The 21,200-nt window shown below is 50.4% G+C and overlaps 7 protein-coding genes across 7 annotated transcripts; 5 read left to right on the forward strand and 2 right to left on the reverse strand.

Moving 5' to 3' along the window:
- Nucleotides 1-772: 772 nt before the first annotated feature.
- On the forward strand, nucleotides 773-1,540 carry BU24DRAFT_467651 (uncharacterized protein; the record flags this gene model as incomplete). The annotated part of the gene is made up of 1 exon (XM_033532457.1): nucleotides 773-1,540. One exon carries the CDS (start codon nucleotides 773-775, stop codon nucleotides 1,538-1,540), a length of 768 nt encoding a protein of 255 aa, XP_033378515.1.
- An 855-nt stretch (nucleotides 1,541-2,395) lies between these two features.
- Nucleotides 2,396-3,950, reverse strand: BU24DRAFT_414602 (uncharacterized protein; the record flags this gene model as incomplete). Its single annotated transcript, XM_033526231.1, has 2 exons — nucleotides 2,396-2,791; nucleotides 2,844-3,950. The coding sequence occupies 2 exons, from the start codon at nucleotides 3,948-3,950 to the stop codon at nucleotides 2,396-2,398; spliced, it is 1,503 nt and encodes a 500-aa protein (XP_033378516.1).
- Nucleotides 3,951-4,450: 500 nt separating this feature from the next.
- Nucleotides 4,451-6,599, forward strand: BU24DRAFT_72856 (DUF1766-domain-containing protein). Its single transcript, XM_033534573.1, has one exon. It carries the CDS (start codon nucleotides 4,752-4,754, stop codon nucleotides 6,384-6,386), a length of 1,635 nt encoding a protein of 544 aa, XP_033378517.1. The 5' UTR covers nucleotides 4,451-4,751; the 3' UTR covers nucleotides 6,387-6,599.
- Nucleotides 6,600-9,240: 2,641 nt separating this feature from the next.
- BU24DRAFT_400918 (retrograde regulation protein 2) lies at nucleotides 9,241-10,887 on the forward strand (the record flags this gene model as incomplete). Its single annotated transcript, XM_033525474.1, has 6 exons — nucleotides 9,241-9,439; nucleotides 9,493-9,666; nucleotides 9,721-9,833; nucleotides 9,889-10,018; nucleotides 10,078-10,667; nucleotides 10,729-10,887. 6 exons carry the CDS (start codon nucleotides 9,241-9,243, stop codon nucleotides 10,885-10,887), a joined length of 1,365 nt encoding a protein of 454 aa, XP_033378518.1.
- An 876-nt stretch (nucleotides 10,888-11,763) lies between these two features.
- Nucleotides 11,764-12,957, forward strand: BU24DRAFT_473357 (uncharacterized protein; the record flags this gene model as incomplete). Its single annotated transcript, XM_033532779.1, has 1 exon — nucleotides 11,764-12,957. The coding sequence occupies one exon, from the start codon at nucleotides 11,764-11,766 to the stop codon at nucleotides 12,955-12,957; it is 1,194 nt and encodes a 397-aa protein (XP_033378519.1).
- A 906-nt stretch (nucleotides 12,958-13,863) lies between these two features.
- BU24DRAFT_400921 (uncharacterized protein) lies at nucleotides 13,864-15,376 on the reverse strand (the record flags this gene model as incomplete). The annotated part of the gene is made up of 5 exons (XM_033525475.1): nucleotides 13,864-14,424; nucleotides 14,482-14,706; nucleotides 14,760-14,940; nucleotides 15,007-15,030; nucleotides 15,088-15,376. 5 exons carry the CDS (start codon nucleotides 15,374-15,376, stop codon nucleotides 13,881-13,883), a joined length of 1,263 nt encoding a protein of 420 aa, XP_033378520.1. The 3' UTR covers nucleotides 13,864-13,880.
- A 3,880-nt stretch (nucleotides 15,377-19,256) lies between these two features.
- Nucleotides 19,257-20,946, forward strand: BU24DRAFT_428204 (uncharacterized protein). The gene is made up of 3 exons (XM_033529412.1): nucleotides 19,257-19,348; nucleotides 19,424-20,306; nucleotides 20,362-20,946. The coding sequence occupies exons 1-3, from the start codon at nucleotides 19,322-19,324 to the stop codon at nucleotides 20,772-20,774; spliced, it is 1,323 nt and encodes a 440-aa protein (XP_033378521.1). The 5' UTR covers nucleotides 19,257-19,321; the 3' UTR covers nucleotides 20,775-20,946.
- Nucleotides 20,947-21,200: the final 254 nt, after the last annotated feature.

The raw sequence follows: 21,200 nt of genomic DNA on the forward strand, positions 1-21,200 counted from the left end.
TGTCGCGTATAGATGCCTCTGTAGTATGGCGCATCACAAGAACGACGCGCAATCGGTGAATAGGTAGGATAGGTAGACATCAGCCACCATCGATAGGCCTCTGAAAGTAGATGAATGATACCTCGACCACTCTCGGCAGCCCTGATAGATCTATTTACGCGCTTTCTCGTACTTTTTCCCTTACATGTGATCTCCGAATAGCCTCACCTACCTTACCACACTACAATATAAATTCACACCATGCCATTCAGTTCTGCCTGCTTGTACTTAAGATACATTCTTCTAAGGCATTCGTCTTACTTTTTTTGAACGTCAATCCACGATGCGGATGTTTGATTGTGATATACTCTTCGGACTTGCCTCTACCTGCCGTGCTATGGATACTTTCATTCACTGGCTCACTTACCTGCTCAAAAGGTGGAGTTTAAGCTTTCAACTGTCAATAAGTACTGTGTAGACGTCCTTGGAGTCTAATCAAACTGTAGCCCACGTGCCTCTCGTGTGACAAGTACCTGAATGGTAACTGGGAAGGAGCATGGCAAGCGGATGGTCGAAAGCGTAATCTCGCGCTCCTTCCCTCTACGGTCCATCAATGGGTCATCTGCCCGAATATTTAATGACCTTTCTCCCTCCCAGTCTTCCTATTTTCGTTTCTCTTCCTTTCTCTCAGCTCCTACTACCAATGTTCGTTTGCTCGATTCCTAGCATCCCTGGAACCTGAAACGCCTTTCCTACTCATAAATTCACAAAGTCTTCATTGAAATCCGCAATCATGCACCTGCCCACTGCCATGCTCGGACTCTCCGTCCTTGCCACTTTGACTTCGGCACTGCCACCTCAGGGCGTTGCCACCGAAGAGATTACCGACAGCTGGGTGCCCTTCAACATCAGCGGCGTCACTGGCCTTGCTGCGCCCGGTATCGTTCCTTCCGACCCAGCCATTGCCTCGGATCTGAACTTTCTCCAATGCAACCCCAAGAACCCGGATGAGTGGGCCATCATTTGCCTGAAGAATGGCCACGGATGCAATAAGTGCAAGACCTCCGATTACTGCATCTGGCGCACCCGTGAGGAAGGCTGCCCCTGGCACTGGATGGAGATCGATCTCTGGCGCGACGCCGTCGGCGACCACTGGTGCTACTGCAAACTCGTCAAGCCGCAGGGCGAGAACGAGCCGCTTCCCGAGATCGATCCGCCTGCAAAGGAGCATGGGGTCATTGAGAATCCCGCTTCCGACTACGACACTGCCACTACCGACGTCCAGGTGCGACACGTTGATGTGGGTGATACGAGCGTCCCCGTATACGCCTCTTTGGATCAGGTACCAAATGACGGAAAGGAATGTGATTGGGATAACAAAAATCAATGGCTCATCCTTTGCCTCAAAGATGGCCACGGTGTTCGGTTCTGTCGTCTCACGCCGTACGTTGTATGGCTCAGGTGGGACAGGGACACTTCCATCTGCGATTTTCACTGGGCATTAGACGAGAAGAACGGCAACAAGCCAGGCGATCCTTGGTGCTACTGCAGGCCCCACTAGTTCAAACAACTTGGGGCATCGTCAATGTGTCGATGTTGTATCCTGTTCGACTTCGACGCGATGACATCTAAGTGACAGGCCTGTGTCGGTTAGATTAGCTAGTAAACAAAGTGACGAAGATGACCATGTTGTCTCCGCAATACACTCATTAACATAAACACCTCGTCCTTTCCCCAATGCTTGAAGTGACTTCCAACCCCTCATATCCTATCCAAACCACAACCGCTCAATTCCGCACCGCACCGCACCGCCCTGAACAAACCAAGCCGACCATATTCCAAATCGCCGGTACCTTCTCACTCGTGCACTGTACGCCCATCCCCCCGTTCCACCATCTGGCGTACAAGATACAGATCCGCCCACCGCATGATCGCACTCAGCAACCCGGCACCCGCAGCCCGCGACAGACACCCGCTTTGAACACTCCCTATACGGACGACGTGGCACATCGCCATATTCTGTTCATGTGAAGATGGACGACTTGACGTGCCAACCGCTCACAACCCCAGGCGTACTGTGCTTGCCTACCTAAGCAAGTACGTCAACACTCACTCACTCACGCCTCCAACCTACGCGACCCATTAGCAGATTATAAAAGTTGAACACTAGAGCGGTGAATGTGACATATTAGCTATTAAAGTTGTATAAAGGTACATTACAGTACGATACAATACATCTCCACCGCCCTTCGGACCCCCCGCCTCGTTGCCTTGTTTTGCATCACATCACTTAATTGTACATCGGCACTGGCACTGGCGTTCGGTGGATGGGTTCAGGGGGCCTTCAGCACGGTTTCCGCGCGCCGCTGCAGCCGCCGTTCCCCATGAGAGGAAGAAAGAAACATGACCATGAGTCCTACACGACGTTCACTGCCTCCTCCCGCCCAGCGTGTGCGTTCTGCGGGGGCTTGGAGAGGTTGACGATGCCGCAGTTGTCTGTTTCGAGGTGGGTGAGGAGAGAGGCGAAGGTGGGGAAGGAGAGGGTGCAGGTGGCTTTGTTGGGGCAGGAGTAGAGGGTGGATTCGTTCGGGGTTGCGTCTGTTGTGACGGATTGGGTGTCGGACTGCGTGGGAGAGAGGGGTGGGGTTGGAACTTGGTCGGGCTGGGTGGTGGGCTGGGAGGTTGTGTGGTGGGTTGATAGCCAGCATGATTCGGTTTCTAGGTGCTGCGAGAGGAGACAGAGTGAGGGGTGGGAGCCTTTGCAGAAGGGACAGATTATGGGATCTCCGATGTGGATGCTTGGGCCGAAGTGCTGGAGATGGTTAGCAATGCTGGTGATGATGGCGAGGCAGTATCTGACTTACCATGTTAAATCCGTTCTTGGTAGGGAAATACCTGTTGCAGTCAGAGCAGTGGTGCTTGCCGTAATGGTTGAAGAGCGACATGTGATGGTTTGCAGAGTCCTGGGTGTAGAGCTTCAAGTTGCAACCTTCGCACTTGATTTTAGGGACTCGGTGAGCGGTGTCATCCATATGTTCTTCAGCAGACTCCTGGGTAGCGAATTTTTGATCGCACGTCTCGCACTTGAATCTGGGCATCCAGTGAGTTGCGTGGTCCATGTGTTCTTCGGCGGATTTCTGAGTATGAAATTTCTCATCGCAGGTCTCGCATTTGACTTTGGGTATCCGGTGGTTTGCACTGTCCATATGTTGTCCCGCGAGTTCCCGAGTGCGGAACGTTTGGTTGCAACTCTCGCATTTGAATCGAGGTTCCCAGTGATTAAGAGAGTTCATATGTTGTGCGGCAGATTCTTGGGTATGGAACATTTTCTCGCAGGTCTCGCACTTAATTCTCGGTTTCCGGTGATTGGCAGAATGCATATGTGCGTCAGCATATTTCTGGCTATAAAATCCAAGTTCACACGTCTCGCATTTGATCTTATCCTTGCGGTGGCTGGCATCATCCATATGAGCTTCGACCGAAATCTGGGAGTGGAACTTCCGTTCGCAGGTATCGCATTTGTACCTTGGAGTCCAGTGTTGGAGTGCGGTCATGTGTTCATCTACATCCTTTTTCGCGAAGAACACTCGATCGCACGTCTGACATGCGTACCGTGGGCGCCAGTGACCAGCCTTGCTCATGTGCTCCGCTGCCAATTTTGGCCTGAGAAACTCTAGATCGCACATCTCACATTTGACTCGGGGCCGCCAGTGATTAAGAGAGTTCATATGGTTATTTGCTGCCTCTTTGTTGAAGAACTTCATCGGGCAAAGTTCGCACTGAACTCGAGGACCCCAGTGACCGAGTGCGTTCATGTGTAGGCTTGCTGACTCCGGCGAGAAGAATTTCTGATGGCAAGTCTCGCATTTGTATTGAATATTCCAGTGACCAAGCGCATCCATGTGTTGATCTGCATCAGGTTGGGCACGGAACAGGCGAGGACATGTCTCGCACTTGACCTTGGAAGACATACTGAAATCGTCTTCCGCAGACGACGCGGGAAACAAAACTGCTCTGTTTGATATATAGTTAGATACAGACGACGAAGGAAGTAAAATTGATGAAAGGAAATGTTGTAGGGGAAGTTGAGGGTAGCAAGTGAGAGTGAAGGTGGCTGATGGTCGTGCTTGCTCGATTGGTTAACTACTGGCTACAGCAAGCGCGCGGCAGGCGGGGTTGATGGTGGGTGTGACAAGGACACGGGAAATGCTGTTGCCTACAGATACCAACAACTACTTTCGCGAACTCTACTCCATACCGAGTTCAGCTACTCAAATGACCGTTCAAGCGAGACAGTATCCTGGAATTAATCCTGGTGTGATTAAAGTGATGTGGCTGACTCGATATTCAGAGAAAGAGAGCGGAACGGGCAGTGTGGTGACACTGCAGGTTAATGTAAGGATGCAGTCTCGTTACAGGAACCCGATATGTTGCAAACAGAGGCTGTTATAATTGATTGACCATGATATGTGTATGTGCAGAGAGGTTGGCCCTTTATCGTTTCAAGGGATTCGAGAGGTGCTGAGATACTTCTTCCATGTATCCCCTGGTCTACATTCACGCGCTCGACTCCCCTCATGGCTCCATGCCTTGTGGCGCATACGGCGAAGCATCCATTGATTTTGCCTGATTTGCCTCGTTTACACAGCCTATGAATGGCGAGGCTGCCTGGAGTATACCTATAACACGACGCGTCTTCCGCATCGCGCAACATAACATCTCCTCTCTTGAAGCATCTGGTACCATCTGGACACCATCCAGATACAACCAGTATGGCGACGACCACGGTAAATTCGATGCTCCCTACCCCTCCTAACAGTCCATCTCTTTCATCTCGCAAGCCAGTCGATTCCATCGCCGTCGCAATCGCTGAGGTCTTGCCCGAGACGTTGCCCTCGCCACCCGTGAACGACTGTTCAGCCTTATCCCAGCAGAGGCCAACACCACCACCAGACAATGCGACATCGTCGGCAAGCACCACACCATCGCCCCCAGTTACTCCCGACAAACGAGTGGTAGTAAGAAGCACCCCGTCACGTACCCTCGCTACTCTTAAGAAAGACCTCCACATCGAAGGCTGGCAATGTGGTGCCCAGACCAAGAGACAAACAAGGTGCCGGTTGTTTATCAAATGCTGCAACAGGGACCTTATTGACGCGCAGCTTAATTCCATGACAAGCATGACGGCCTCCTCTCCACATTTTGAATCCGCTGCGTACAATCTCGTCAAGCTAGTGCACTGTCACTTGCACATTAAGAATAATAAGTCTACGGAAGACCGACTTGACACATGGAGACTTGCGTTCCCGCCCCGTAGCCCTGATGACAGCGCGCTTGGGATATCCGTTGAAGAGCTTATTAGAGAGGCCCTCGGGCCGTTCAGAACACAATGCCATGCCCAAGAGGAGAAAGAATGCAAGAGAATTGGAGGACAGAAGGTCCAGAATTGCGAGAGAACGCTCCAAGAGCTCATCAAGCCAGAAATATACTCTGACAGCGCCAAGTTAGAGTTGTTACTCAAGGCGCTGGAGTGGAATAGGACTTGCATCGACCATGAAAGATCAGAGAAATTCAGGTGGGTTGCGGCGTGGAAGGAAAGCATCGTGGCGGTACTGCCTCTGCCTATAGTAGAGGACGGCCTGGCGGTTGTCAGCGATGCACTGGAAGAGTCTTCATCCTCTCCAAAGGTTTTCCCAGGCTCTCCTATCACCTTGACTCCGTTGACAAATGAGACTACCGTCACCATCGCACATGCCTTGCCTACCCCAGATCCCGATCCAGCCCTGTACTGGCCAAAAGCCTATGACACAAGCCCCTTCAACATTCTCCAGCATATCAATCACCGCGCAAATCTGGAAGAGCTGATCGGAAACTCGCTATGTGGCCCTGACCTTAAAGCGGGGTACGTCTACGCCTACGAAGTCCCGGGCAACGAAGGCTACGTCAAGATCGGCTTCACCAACCGCTCCCTCACAGAACGCCACGATGAGTGGTCGTTCGACTGTAACAGGCTTACCAAACCAATTTACCCCTCCACTGCTCAAATCGCTGCTGCCGTCTCAGACGATAAAATGTCGGCCTTGGAGGTCCCGCACGCACGTCGCGTCGAGGCATTGTGCCATGCTGAGCTCAGTCGTCGAAGCATCAGGATCTACTGCAGCGCGTGTTTGAAGCAACATAAAGAGTGGTTCGAAGTATCGGCGGAGGAGGTCACGGCTGTGATTCAGAAGTGGTCAAGGTGGATGGCTACGCGTCCTTATGTGCTAAGTAAGAATAGTGGGACGCTTAAGGTGGATGAGAGGAATCGGATGCATGATTTCAACCGGTTTTTGCGTGAGGTTGGGGAAGTGCCTGCTGTATCGAGTGCAGAGGGCGAAGGAATCGGGGCGAGCCAATCACCATCTTGAACGTCTATGATGCTGCACGGCGATGGACAGGGCACTGCAGAGATGTGCGGCGGGGACTGATCAAACTGATCATTCACTCAGGCCTTCGAATCGACAACCGAAGATTAGGTGGAAATGGCCTGCAAGCAAGCAAACAGCCCCATTAAGTGGGACGACAAACCCTATTGTACGCCACCCACCGCTTCTCGAGGACATCAATCCCGCTCTCCCACTCCCAAGCAACCGAACGAAGATGATTGCCGGGAGACAATCACGAATTGCGAGACTCCTCTCGCTACTAACAGCACATGTGCCAGAATCGGCCCAGCTTACTCAAAGTCGCCCTTCTTCCACTGGTTCATTTCACGAGCTTCAAATCTGGATCTAGCCCAGCACCCACTTTATCTGCAACTGATATTGGTGTTGTGGGGTCGCGTCAAAGGACTGCATGATGTGTGATTCTAGGTTCTTCAGAGAGTGGCGAATCGTCCGCCATACGGTCTCGCCCTCCAGAGATCGTATCACTGCATCTAGTGCTATGATGTACCTAGAGCGGAGATCGAACTTGTTTCTTTCACTCGATGGTTCAGCGCAAAGGGGATCCGTATTTCTATGCATGATCAAAGTCTTATATTTCCTTGTAATTGGATGTGATAAGGTGCTGGATAATATCAAAGAAGGGGAGTGCACTGGGTGAGAGACTAGACAGAGCGGTACAGTGAGTCACAAAGGTCGGAATGAAATTTTGGAAGCAATGGGAGGATTCCGATTATTAGGTGCATATGTTAGGTAGAACTGTGGAGACTTCGAAAATATCTGATGGATAAGATCTCTCAGACTGTTTTCGATGGCGAGATATAGGACAATAATTGGTGCATAACGGATATAATATCCGTTATGTTGGACTTTAGCGTACTTGGTATTGTGAACATTATCAGTTGTACTTGGACATACCGTGCGCTTGTATTCCCTTCAACGTTACGTTCGAGTCAGTCTAGTCGCCTCATCCCTCACCCACGAACACACTCACCCTACCATTCCTCGAGTGCAATATTGACCATCTGACCACCATCCGTACTAGCGCTACATCTCTCTCTCACGACTCTCTCCAATAGCCCTCGTACCAACCCAAATCGATCAACAAACCAACGAAGGAAGATCCAGACATCAGGCGAACATCTCTCGGCTGCGGCTGTACGGTTGTACGGTAACGACACGGCACCAACCCTCGACACCGACTCCTTGGTGCCGGGACACAAGGCACTATACTCCCCAGCCCATTACCGGTGTCGAGTCCCTGCATGCCAACATGAGATCTTCACATCCTGCCAACACCGTTCAAGTGTGCTTGACTGTTGCTTAACCTTCCGTCGTGATACCAGCGTTATTGTAGACAAGGAAGAAATCTATCTCGGCTTACTATACTGCCACACACGCAATGCATACTTTAAGACAAAACCACAGGTAAGGTGGAGTGGATATCCCCATACCACACCATGTGGGCTTTTGCGGGGAGGGAGACCTCCATATAGCCTACTTGGTTTGATTCATAGAGGCTATTACTCGCAGACAAGAGATGCCAAGAACTCCTCCAGCTGAGTCGAGTGTGCTTGGTCGGTTCATCGATCGCTTAATTGGTGGTGGTGGTAGGCATTGGTATTGCAAGTACAGTACGGCCCGGGTAGCGTGGTGATTAGTGCGCAGTTCGCCATGCCTGTGCTGGTCTAGAGTCGTGGTTCAATAAGATGTGTGTAGGCAGGTGAACTTGTTTTGTTCGAGGCATTGATGGGGGAATACGGGGGGTTGCGCCACAGGTGGTTTTGTTGTGGGATTGTGGAGTGTGATGGGTTGGCTATTCGCTAAGAGGGGACGAGGTTGGGTCAGTATGTGGCCGGTGAATGTAGGGGAATAGTCATGTTGAGTCTTGCATGCCAACACGGATCCGATTGTTGGGTTCGGGTTGGGAATTGCGATAAACAGAGTTCGAATGAATTGAATTCTCCTTATCATTTCAATAATGCTGGGAGTTGGCGTTCATCATGGAATACGGAGAATTCGTGGCAGGGTGTGGTCTGATTCCCTGCTCGCAGGATTCTCGCTACATGCACACTGCACCGTAATGATTGCCGGGAATTTGAATAGACTTCACATCAGGCCTCTGTCTCTCTATCCACAAAATACACTGTCTGATCGTTATTATTGGATCCAGATAAAGGATGGCATGGAAATGGGACCACGTGCAGATAGAGTCGAGAGAGTTGACTCGAAATTAGCGGGACGTCTTGGCGAAATGCAGCGGAACGGTATACTTCCCCAGACTCACACTGCCGCCTCCACAGTCCGGTCCTTGGCAAACTGGGGTATTTACAAGGTTTCGTTTCTCACGGCCTCCAACAGACCACTAAGCAGCTTAACCATCGATGCTTGGGCGTTACGATGCCTGATTTGGTGATGATCGCAGACTGCCGGGGGGGTTCCGCTCCACTTTGGCTGCAATGCGACGTCGTCGAGTCCAGACCGAGCGTATTGGAGGCGTATTGATGGGGTTTAAATACTCGTAAAGGGGATCATCATCGTGGTTTCCTGTCTGTTTCTTTAGGTTTTCATCTTCTCAAGTCGAAAGTTCTGGTGGAAAGATCGCAGTGTTTGTAGTATTGAACGCTTCATCCCACGCCTCGCCAGCAATTGACCCTTGCAATTTCTCCGGATTTCGTTTACCGGGAGACCCACAACAATGGAGGAAAACAAGAACGACGTTGAGCGTATCGAGAAGGCTGTCGAGAGTTCCACGTCACAAGTATCTCAAGATGAACAGCAGGATTGGACACCAGAAGAGGAGCGGGCTATTGTGTATGATTGAATCAACTGACTTTATATGAGATGCGAACTTTATACTAACAACATATATAGTCGAAAAGCAGATCTGAGAGTCTTTCCCATGCTTTGCTTCATCTTCGGCCTCTCCCTACTCGATCGAACGAATATTTCATCTGCATACATTGCAGGTCTAGCAAAGGATTTGCAGCTCGCTGTCGGAAGCCGATATAACATTGCATTGTTGATCTTCTTCATCGGTACGAATGGCCCATTTGGTTCCTCTGTCGATCACGTACTGACGCCGAGACAGGTTATGCGCTCTTCGAGCTACCATCAAACGTTGTCATTCGACGACTTGGAGCACGAACATGGCTCTCTTTCCTCATTGTAGCATGGGGTGCATGTGTGCTAGGCATGGGTTTCGTTCATGACTGGAAGATTCTCACAGTTCTGCGTGCTTTACTGGGTGTCTTTGAAGCTGGATGTAAGTATCTTGACTTTGATCGGGGAAGTCAATTGAGATGCTAACCTGGAAAAGTGTTCCCCGGAGCAGTTTACATCATCGGATCGTGGTATCGTCAGTTCGAGACCGCGAAACGTGTCTCTATCTTCTACATGGCCGCGCTGGTTACATCCGCTTTCGGTCCTATCGTATGTTCATGGTTCTGCTATACGATCTTACGATGGTTTTATTAACAAATTTCAGTTTGCGTATGCACTATCTTGTATCCGTGTCGGAGATGGCATGTACCGCTCCGGTTGGCGATGGATCTTCATCATCGAAGGCATCGTCACCATCGTCGCAGGTTTTGCCGCGCCTTTCTTCCTTATCGAGTGTAAGCATATATCCTACCTTGCAGACACAATTAAGATTTGAGAAACTAACTATCAACAGTCCCCGAGAAGGTCAGCTTCCTGACCGATCGTCAGAAGCATATCGCCATTAGCCGCGTCAGTCTCGAACAATCCGGCAAGCAGACCGAGCCGCCCACATTCATGGATTCGCTCAAGATGCTCGTGGACTGGAAGATCGGCGTGTACTGCATCCAGTACTTCGTCGCCGCGTCCTCCGTCTACTCCCTTGCCTTCTTCGCCCCCATCATCCTCCGACAAGGCATGGGCTTCTCCTACGTCGAGGCCCAACTCCTCTCCTCCCCACCCTACATCTTCGCCATCATCGCCTCGTTGGCTTGTGCTTGGCTCTCCGACAAGATCAAGCTCCGCTACCCCATCCTCATCGGCCAGTCCGTCTCCGCCATCGTCGGCCTCCTCATCGTCCTATACTGCAAACCCCCCGGCGTCAGGTACTTCGGCCTCTTCCTCGCGACCTTCGGCACCCAGGCCAACGTCCCAGCCACCCTGGCATACGGAAACAACCAGACCGCGCGAGTCCAGAAACGCGGCGTTGTCGCAGCCGCGATGATCAGTGTCGGTGCCGCGGGCGGTATCACCGGCTCTACCATCTTCCAGGCTAAAGATGCTCCGGTAAGTTTCCTCCCTATTTACCACCCCCTCCTGATTCAACACCTTCTAACGTGACATATAGCTCTACCTCCCAGGCATGTGGGCGACCATCGCCATGCAGATGCTCTACTCCATCATCACATTCGCCATGTCGATGCACTTCAAGCGCCAGAACAAGTTGGCGGATGAGGGCAAGAGGCCGACGCTTGAGGGCGTCGAGGGATTCCGATATGCGCCGTAGATGGAAAATGATTCGCGATATGAATAATGATGGTTACACTGCTGTTGGTAGTATAGTTAATGATACTTGGTGCCACTTGCAAATGTTCGTGAAGGTCTGATATGGATTGCTGATGGTTGAGAGCTTCGTGATGCACTATTAATGATTGGACGAATGAATGCCGTCTTACCTTCGCAATTTTTTGGGGATGTTATTTCTTCGATGGCTGTATTGGCATGGCCAAAGAATTGAGCGATCTGGTAGTTCCTACAGCGAAGTATCCAAAAGTATCGGGCAAGATTTCACATCGTATCATCGCAGTGTAAATGATGCTGCTGCTGCCGCCCCATGGTAAATAATCTTGCACAAAACTTTCAGGTAATATTGTAGCGCGAACAGTCTGAAGACTTCGAACTTCTGGGAAGAATCCAAGCGCACTTTTATAAATATGCAACGTTTTCTAGATTTGGACAGATTCCTAATACCTGTAAACTCCGTGAAAGCTTTAAACTCCTCCCACAGATTCCTTTTCCTTTCTCATCGCATCCATGCATTGAGAGGTATGGCATTTCGTATATGCAGTATGACTTCGATGATCAAGGGTTATGTCTCGCTTCTCACACGTGCATGCCGTCAAAGCTACCTATTGGCCGCGATTACTGATCTCCGTCTCTTGACTTATACTTTATACGAACGACAGTCATGAACTGGATATTTGCACAATATCAATGCCGTTGATTTAAAGGGAACCTACTTGTCATCACTTACTCTCTCCACGGACCTTTGGCACCGATCGAAGTAGAATTATACAGGAATTCAGGAAGGCATTGTGATGGTCCAGCAAACATCCTCAACGAATCCGAGTCGAGCCAAACATACATCGATGATAAAGACTTCATGGCTTTGAATACCAATTTCAATGCTTCGGTCGGCAGTATCCTGCCCCCCTGGTCTCCAGGAACTCTCGACATTCATTTCATCGATACAGGTGTTGGCAACGCTGCCTTCGTGATAGGCCCAGATGCAACAACCATTCTGATAGACTGCGGAGCCACTCGCGGTGGACCCCCAGCATCAACTCCTCTCCGCCCTAACCAAGAAGAAACTGTAGGTCAAATCGTCTCTCGCTATGCTCTTCGACATGCTGCTCCCGCAAAGCGAACGACACTGAACTATATGATCGCCACCCACGTCCACCCGGACCACGTTGGCAATCCCATCCCTAGCGACAAACTCGACCCTGGAGGTTACTACCTCACAGGTCTTAGCGAAATCGACTCTCTCATGCCCGCCGACCTCGTGATAGATCGTGGCTTTCCAACCTACGACCCTCTGCCAACCATCAACGCCCCCTTCGCCACAAACCACATTGCCTGGCTTCAATCCCGCATCAACTCCGGCAAACGCGTCGAGCAAGTATCCGTCGGCTCCGATACTCAACTCACACCACGCAACACTCCCAACTCATTCCAAGTCCGCTTCATCGGCGGCAACGGCGAAGTCTGGACCGGCAACGGCACCTCCTCTCACTCCATCCTCGCCCCTCCGACCTCCTGGACCTCCTCCGCCAGCCCCGAAGAAAACCACATGTCCATCGCCCTCACGCTCTCCTACGCCGGCTTCCGCCTCTTCACAGGCGGCGACATCGTAGCCGACACCCAAGACGGCGCCTACCCCTGGCTCGACGTCGAGACGCCCATCGTCGAAGCCGCAGGTGAAGTCGACGTCGCGACCGCGGACCACCACGGCTACTTCGACGCATGCTTCGCCGGCTTCACGAAGGCGCTCAACGCGACGTCTTACGTCGTTCAGGCATGGCACGCCACGCACCCCGCCATGGATGGCCTCCAGCGCATGCTGAATGCGTGGCCGGGGAGGGAGGGCAGGGATGTGTTTATCACGAGGTTGGACCCCGCGAGTGAGGCGGTGAATGCGAGGTTTTTGAAGAGTGCGAGGAGTGTCGAGGGGAATGTTGTTGTGAGGGTTGGGGAGGATGGGAGGTATAGGGTTTTTGTGACGGATAGTAGGGATGAGGAGGATAGGGTTACGTTTGTGGGGGATGTTAGGACTGCTAAGGGGAGGGGTGGGTGATGGAGTGAGTGGTGGTTGGGTTGTCTGGAGTATGATTTTGATGTGGCAGTACACAGCATAGTGGAATCTCTTAGGCTAATTCTTTCAGGTTTGGAATTAGATAAGAGACAACATTGTTGTTTGATAACTATCATTGAGCTACATCATCGCTCTCTGATGCATGACGTTTCCCCTGCTGAATGAACCTCAAGATTTAACTTCCACGTAATACGATAAAAACGATAGCTCTCTCACCGATCACAACCCACTAGCACCATATCCCCCGCTCAAGCCCAAACCGCTCTCCTTTCCAATCTAGGCATTTCCTCTCCAAACCTACCCCCAATCCAGCAGAACCCAGTTCCCTCCCCTCTCCAAAACAGTGTCATATTCTCAAAATCCATTAGAGCCGTCGTCACTTCCTTGCCCAAGAATGACAATTATATGTGAAACGGTGACGAACGCATGGCCGAAGGGGGCACGTGCGAAGGGTTCTGTGCTGAATTTAGTATGGTTTGGCATAAATTGGCGTCTGGGATTGCCGGTTGGGGAAGTAGGTAGGTCGAGAGGTCTGGGTCTGGGTCCTGGGAGGCCGGGCTGGGATCAGGGTTTGTAGGATGGGGATGTGGGAATGTGGCTAGGTACATGGATGGAGGATTCGAGGATTCGAGGATGTTGGATATCGAGGTTCTGTGTGTTTTGGGGTGTGATGTTTGACAAGGCTGGATGGAGAAGTTGTGAGAAGTGCAAATGAGGAGTATCGTGAAAAAGTCTAGTTCCAAATGAATGGGTATAATGTATTTCTATGGTGATGATGAAGCGAGTAGTGGTATCGTGAATTAAAATATGAGTTATGGGTATTTCTAAATGCGGCTCCAAAACACACTTTTTCCTCCCTTTTCGTCTTGATCTTGGTCTTCGTCGTTGCTCTATCTCTTATGCGTCTAATCCCGTAGTCTTCCCCAACCACCATGTCCCTTCTTGGGCACGACGAGCACCGCCTCGTCGTCACTGCTCTCCCGTCCGCGACCCTCAGCGTCGCTCTTCACGCTCTCTCCACCCTCAGTAACGTCGTCGAGGCTCTTGCTCTGGTGAACCTCCCTAACCCTGAGAGCAGTCTCCTTCGCATAGCCGAGGCCGTCGAAGTTGGCGCCATCGGCGGGCTCGCTGCTGATGTGGATCTCCTCGGTCTTCTTGATCTGGTTGCCCTGGACGGTGAAGCTGACGGCACGGTCATTGCGGTCGGAAGTTCGCTTTCCGCTGGCGGAGATCTGGGAGCTGAGTTCGATGACGGAGGCCCGGCGGCGGCCTGTACCGCTGGGGTTGGTGTTGTATCGGTCTGAAGTGGATGCTGAGACGAATTCGTGGGCGATGGAAACGTTGCCTTGGCGGCGAGATGTGGAGATGGCGATGCGCTTGATGAGATTGGCCATGGTCATTTCGATGTTGAGTTTGACAAGGTAGGCGAGAGGATGGAATTGAATGTACCTGGTGGATTGCGTGAGCAGGTTGGAAGAGACAATAGAGAGAATGGAGTGAGCTTACACAAAAGAATTAGGGATGGACATAGCGGCAATGATCATGACGTCCATGAGCAAGGAAAGAACAATGATACGCTGATTGTACTTAAACAGTCTATCGTACTTTTGCAGACCGTTGTTGATTAGGTTGGCCTTGACGACCTTCAAGAAATACCAATTGAGAGCGGCGTCGATGAGGAGGTAGATGACCTTTTCGCAACGGTCCCAGATTTCGTTGACTAGTTCATATCTAGATCTGGTCAGTTTGATGGTTCAGTGATACAAGATTTTTCTGATACTTACGATTTCGAAACTTGAAGACGAGCAGGAATCCAAATGCAGAAAACGCTAATGTTGATCATGGTAACGACGGTAGCAGTTGCAATCATGATATGCTTCGATTTGCGGCGGTCCGGGACAATAACACGAATACGATTGATGATGATCTGAAGAAGGAGCTGGACCTGAATACACCACCAAAACACTGGGAATTCAATTAGCATCAGTTAGACCGAGAGAACTGTTATTTTCCCGAGGACTCTGAACATACAGATGGTGAAATAGAAAGCGAAGCCTGTAATTATGATCAGTCGTTGCGTCTTGATACAATCTGCTTGAGACAGTGACTTACTGGGTTTGATGATTTTGTGGATATGCAGATAGCACTCCGTGCCCATGACTGTCGAGACCACAAGTTCCAGCCATATCATCCACACATATGCACTCCTAAGTGGTGATCGGGAGGTATGTGTTTGGTCGATGCCCAGCCAAATCGCGATTCCAACGTTGACGAGTGTTAAAATGTAAACCACGGAGGCGATTATCATGTCGGAGAGCGTAATGGGTTCATTGTGATAATTTGGTGAGATGAATGGCCCCCATGGCTGGAAACTGGGAACATCTCTGAACTCCTGGCTCATGATGATGGTCGATGGTTACCAATATCACAACGGTAATCGGTGGGGCATAAGGCGGCCAAAGTTGTCAGTGTCTTTCCGTGCGTCCGACGTGCAGATGCGAAGCGACATATTTAAGAGAACGAGATCTAACATACTCGATCGGGTGGAACGCTTGCTCATTCAGCAGTGTCCCTGAGCTAGAAATCTTTGAGTAGCCTTTTCATGGGCAAGACATCCTAGTGTCGCACGGTCCCAGATCTGAAGTCAATTTAGATGCTGCCACTGGTTCCGGACCCTTCACTAAGTTGCGGGTGACAAAGAGCTACGATTAGCGTTGAAGTAGACACAAAGATCAGCAGCCTTCGCCAGACTTGCAATTCCTACGCGGCAGATCCCTGCCGTCCACGCAGCACAGGAAAATTACGCAGATTTCATTTGTCCGCTACAGATTCCAGATATCACGATTAGAATTGAGGATGCATCGGTATGAGCGCCCGCAAGCCATGTGGCATGATTCTGGTCGATCAACCCCAGAGAATCATTATGCGGAGTCGGGCCAACGGTCCCAAAGTAGAAGAACAATCGTGAATTGTCAGAGTGCGTGTACCATACATTTTTCTCTTTGCAAAGCTTCATTTCTACGGCAACCAAATGGGGCGCGCGAGATGGTTTCTAGCATGGTCATGAACGGAATGCTGTCGGGCGTTATCGAGTACCAGATTTCTCCCATGTACGAAGTACAGGAAGAGAGGGGCGATATGGCAACAGCAATTGTAGATCTCCCCCAGCTAATAGCAGCGATCAGCACAAAATCTCCTGTATGAATCATGGACATTTGGGCGTAAGCTGCCCAGTTTCGCTAGGAGATCTATCATTTCCGCCGAAGAGAGGCCATTGGGTTACTCCCCGCCCTAACCCAATCTCATCACATGTAAAGACATCCGGTTAGGACGACAAATAATTGCACATCGATTGCCTTGATAATCCCCTCGTAGCCAGCTGCACGTCACAGTCTTGGGAAACGTGCATAGGTTCAAGCCACAAATTCACGGGGAACTCGAGCAAATGTTGTCGTTGAAGGCTTGATGGATGAAGGATGTGCCTTTCCGTTGATCCTCGGGGGTGCACGGTGCTATAGCTGACCATCCACGTGGGCCGCATGGCTTGCGCGATGTCTTCACATGGTTCTCCATGTTTCCTCGTTCCTATTCTGGCAAGACAGCTCATGGGCTACACTCTTCACACACAAGTCTAAAGCTTTCCTTGAGCTGAACTCACTGCGTGCAATGGTTGGGAACTGTGATACTGTGGCTGCCCGGCACCTTCACAATGGTACGAGTATGATGGAGTTGCTGGGTTCTAGAAAGATGAAAGCCTTAGGTAGAATATCAACTAGTATCTGGTAGAACCGCCAACTTGGAAACTATCAGGTCGCCACGCTGGAATCCGACCCGGTTCCGATGAGTTAAGGGCTCGTTGGGCTGTCACTGGCGCGGTGTAGTGCATCGTGTAGCGCATCGTGTAGCGCAGGGGTCCAGGCATAAGCAGGTTACTGACTCGGGCGGAGGGCTGCTGTGCCGTTTCGTAAGTATGAAGTAAAACGCAGCCAGAAACTATCGAACGACTTGTGGGCAGATTCTCGAGATGATCCTTGGTGTGAGAGAAGTTGCAGCATCATTTGAATGTTTGTTGTATTCAAATGGTGATGTGAATTGACTTTTGGCCCTTGTGAAAATCCTCCACAAATTACCAGCACATCATTCTTGAGATCATTGAGGCGAAGGAAGACAGACGCGATGCGGGCGGGGCCGGAATGTGTACCATGCGCAGATCAGCACTGTACGTCGTATTTCTCCGCCCAGCACTCTTCCAAATTCTGACCGCTAGACTCGACAATCTCACAGTTCCAAAAAGCCTTGCATGAACCCATCGACTTGAGATTTCACACCATACCAATTTTGATCGGAAACGACGATACGCATGGACGTTGATACACATCTATGCATGCACTACCTGTTGGTGTTTGCAGTGGGATCCATCAGAATTGTGGAGGATCGAGACCAAATTCGGGAATGCCGATACTGAATATCATCACCACACATGCCGCGTCTTCTGAAATCATTGTCCGTCTTCATCTGGGTGGAATCTTTAGCACGAGATCATCCATCAATACAGGTTGATCAGACAACTTCCAATAAAATCCCGTTTGATCATATCTTTCTTCACTTATAAAGGGGTTGAACAGTTAGGCAAATCTGTTCAAGCGTTGTGTACTCCGTACTGTGTAAGCTTTAAAGATGCTCGACTGGGACCGAACTCATAATAATACACAATACAGCTTGTTCTTGGGGCGATGGTATCGTGAATTCGATAGTTTTCTGATCTGGTTATCCCACTTTCGTCGCCTTCGTCCCCTATAACATCGTATACAGACTAGAACTGCTCCTATCATCGTTGGGCGACAACAGCACCTGTCGTATCTCAGCAATAGTGTGTGAGCTTGACTTCAACATCGCAGCCTGAAGCTTACGGGCTGTTGATCCGGCGCGCTTCCCCGAGACGTCAAGGTCGGATTCTTACCACCGAAATGCAGCATTGAGTCAATCCCAAACTCGTATTTCACTGTTTACCATTCCCACACACCTTGTGCCGCGCGCCATTCGCCACTTACTATTCGCGTTAGAGGTCAAGCCTTACGATTCATGTCCACACACGCAACATCGCTGATCAGAGACTTCAACGGCCCCTCTCTGAAATCTCCGGAAACCAGACGTCCGGGACGATACTGGAACTCCCGATTTGGGGATAATTCCTACTATTCGTAGGAATCAGTGAGTGAACAACGAAGTGACGAATTTTCAAAGTAATATGCGATGAAGGTTTTCCAGAATGTTGACAAAACCTTCTCTGTCGAGGCTAATTCACCACGTGGAATAATTAAACTTTGACGGATGTTTCCAGCCTGCAGGCAGCTTGCCATGCATCTCAAGACACTCCTAGCTGGTTTTCAACCTTTCCTACCAAGATAACCACCGTATACGAAGTAGAAACTTTACCTTCTCAGCACTATCGTCCAATAATTGTTCTGTGCCTGACGATATCCTAGTAACGGCTGTACGGTAAGAAGTGGCTAATCCTGTCAACTTGGCTCTGTATTGGGATCATCCATTCACACGGCACAGTAGTGTCCTTCAGTCGAAGGAACTAGCCGCCAATTAGAAGAAGGGACGGCGGTTGTTCCTCGGGTCAAAGAAATTTTGAAGGACTCCAAAAGTAGCATATCCCCTTGGCTACAAGTAGGAAGGACGGCACGTGAAATTGGCAAGCGGCTGGTTGTCAGAGAGGAACGGAGGTTGTAAGAATTCGTATTAGATTCGTGGTGATGGTCTCGAACGTGGATTATAGCTTCGTCCCTGTTTCGCCGCTACTGCGTTGGTGGATCTGGATCATCACAAAGGGGTTCAAATTTCAATGGCTGTGTGCTTCAATTCAGTTTCAATCCTGGCGTCGTACACCAGTACAGAGCGGCTGGATGAGTGCAGGTCGATGTTGATCAGGCATAAGCCAAACCGTGTGGACCAGAGGGCGGGCGACATTGTGTAGAGAAGCCTGAAAAGGGGCCAGCTCCTCTCAGGCGGGTATTATGGAAAGAAGATATGGTCAGGAGCCATCATTTTGTAGGCTGTCACCATCAAATTGGACAAGATTGATGAGATGTGCTGGATTTGGTTGTGGTGTATGAGTCCTTTGCACAGCGCTCAGCAAGATCTCCATGAATCGGATTATGTCAGCTGGCTTCGTCATGCCAAGACATGTTGAAACCAAGCCACAGCTCAACGCCATCACTTGCGTAGCTCTCTAGGCCACAACTACAACAACATCGCTTTTATACTCTGAAGGTTCTTGGATTTGGATCTAACACACCTAAATCACCTTTGCGACTTTACAAAGTCACTTACACTAGCAATGTCCGAGAAGCCGATCCCAGAGAAGGTGCGCTTGTGACCCCACTACCTCACATATCTTGACTTCCAAAGTCTATTGCTATGAAGTACTCATTCCGAACAGCCAACGAAGACAGGTGCAGCTTCAGGCGCCGAGTCTCCAACTACCGCCCGCGAGCTAGACTTCGACGACGATAACGAGGCTACCACCGCAGGCCCCGAGACCGCAGTCGCATCCCCTCCACCAATTTCCAAGTCTCCCAAACCAGGAGTACGATTTTCCGAAGATGCGACAGAGATCCCACCCCCAAAACCTCCGCGACCGACCAGTCCTCAACAGCAGGCCGAGAATACATTGATTGAAGCTTTTCCCAGCATTGACTCAAAGATCGTCAAAGCCGTCCTGGTTGCAAGTGGGGGTAAGGTTGAGCCCGCGTTCAATGCTTTATTGAGCATGTCGGACCCCAGCTTCAGCGCGGAAGATGCCCCTCCCCCACAGCCACCGCGACCAGCTCAGCAGCCGAGGAGTCAGGTTGAGCAAGACGAGATTTACGCCAGGCAGCTGGCGCAGCATTACCAGTCCTCTTACACCGAAGATCATGGCTCGTCCAGGCAGCGCGAACCCCATCTACCTCAGCAACGACAGCAGACGGGACTCAAACCGAATGAGTTGTACGACCGAGACCACAGCTTCTTTGATGACGATCTTCCAGTCATTCGGAAGAATATCGAGCAAGGTTTCAAGGAGACGCAGACCAAGGTGAACCAGTGGATCACCAACTTCAAGAAGCAACTTGATGGCGAGCCAGACGAATACGATCAGTATGGAAACCCAGTATCTCACCGACAAGTCCCCCAGCAGCGCCAGAACTATGGCCCTTCGCAATCCGATCAATCTCGCAGATCGGCAGAGAGACAGCGTAGGTCGGCAGACCGAGAACGGTATGATACAGACAACAGGGTGCTCGGAGACGATTTCGAGGCTTTGCAGCTTCGCGACGATGAAGGTATGTGCAAACTACTAATGTAGGTGAATTCGCGATGGCTAACGATCATGTGCAGCACCCCAGCAAAGGGGAAATCGCCCCTTTGCCAATCCCAACCTTTTCAAGCCAACGCCCGTTTCCCCGCCCACAGGCGGCCCTGTGGATGAGGTAGATGCACTGTACCGCAACCCATCGCCCAATGGCCAGCAAACAGGCACTACTGGCAACAAATCAGGGAACAAGAAGTGGCAACCACTGACATCCATCGCACCCAACCCGGAACCCGATGACCATGACCCATTCAGCTTGGGAGACAGTGATGAAGACGAGGCGAAACAAAAGGACATCAAGGCGGAAGATACCGAGAGGTTGAAGAAAGCCGCAGAAGGCAAAGAAGGACCGACGGGCCAGCTGAAAGGTGCTGAGCGGAGCGGCAGTGTTGGCCAGAAAGACGCCGCCGCCGAGGCTCTCCTCAAAGAAGCCAAGTAGGCAGCCACTGTCACTTCAAAGTCAATCATGGGTGGAATTACGTTATGAGTGTCACGGCTGAGAATTTTACGCCCTGTACCTGCATCTTGTGTCATGGAAGATATCACATCCCAGTTTAGTGCGAATAGCCAGACTAAAGTCATTGTACAATCATTTCTTGCTTCTTTTCCAATAACGAACCTTCTCTGAATGTGTGACTTGACCACTACACGGCGCCAAACAATACACAATGCTTTCCGCTGAGACTTCTACAATTAATCCAGCGTAATGTATTTCTCTGATAAATTGCATACACAGTCTAATGAAGTGTAGTTGGGATTATTTTATATTGTTTTTGTTATCTAACTTATTTCTTCATAGTGATATATGGTAAAATTTTATTACTTTAGTAAAGTAACGAATACCTACAAAACACACGCAACATTA

This window comes from Aaosphaeria arxii (genome assembly GCF_010015735.1).
Source record: "Aaosphaeria arxii CBS 175.79 unplaced genomic scaffold BU24scaffold_12, whole genome shotgun sequence".
Lineage (NCBI taxonomy): Eukaryota > Fungi > Ascomycota > Dothideomycetes > Pleosporales > Aaosphaeria > Aaosphaeria arxii.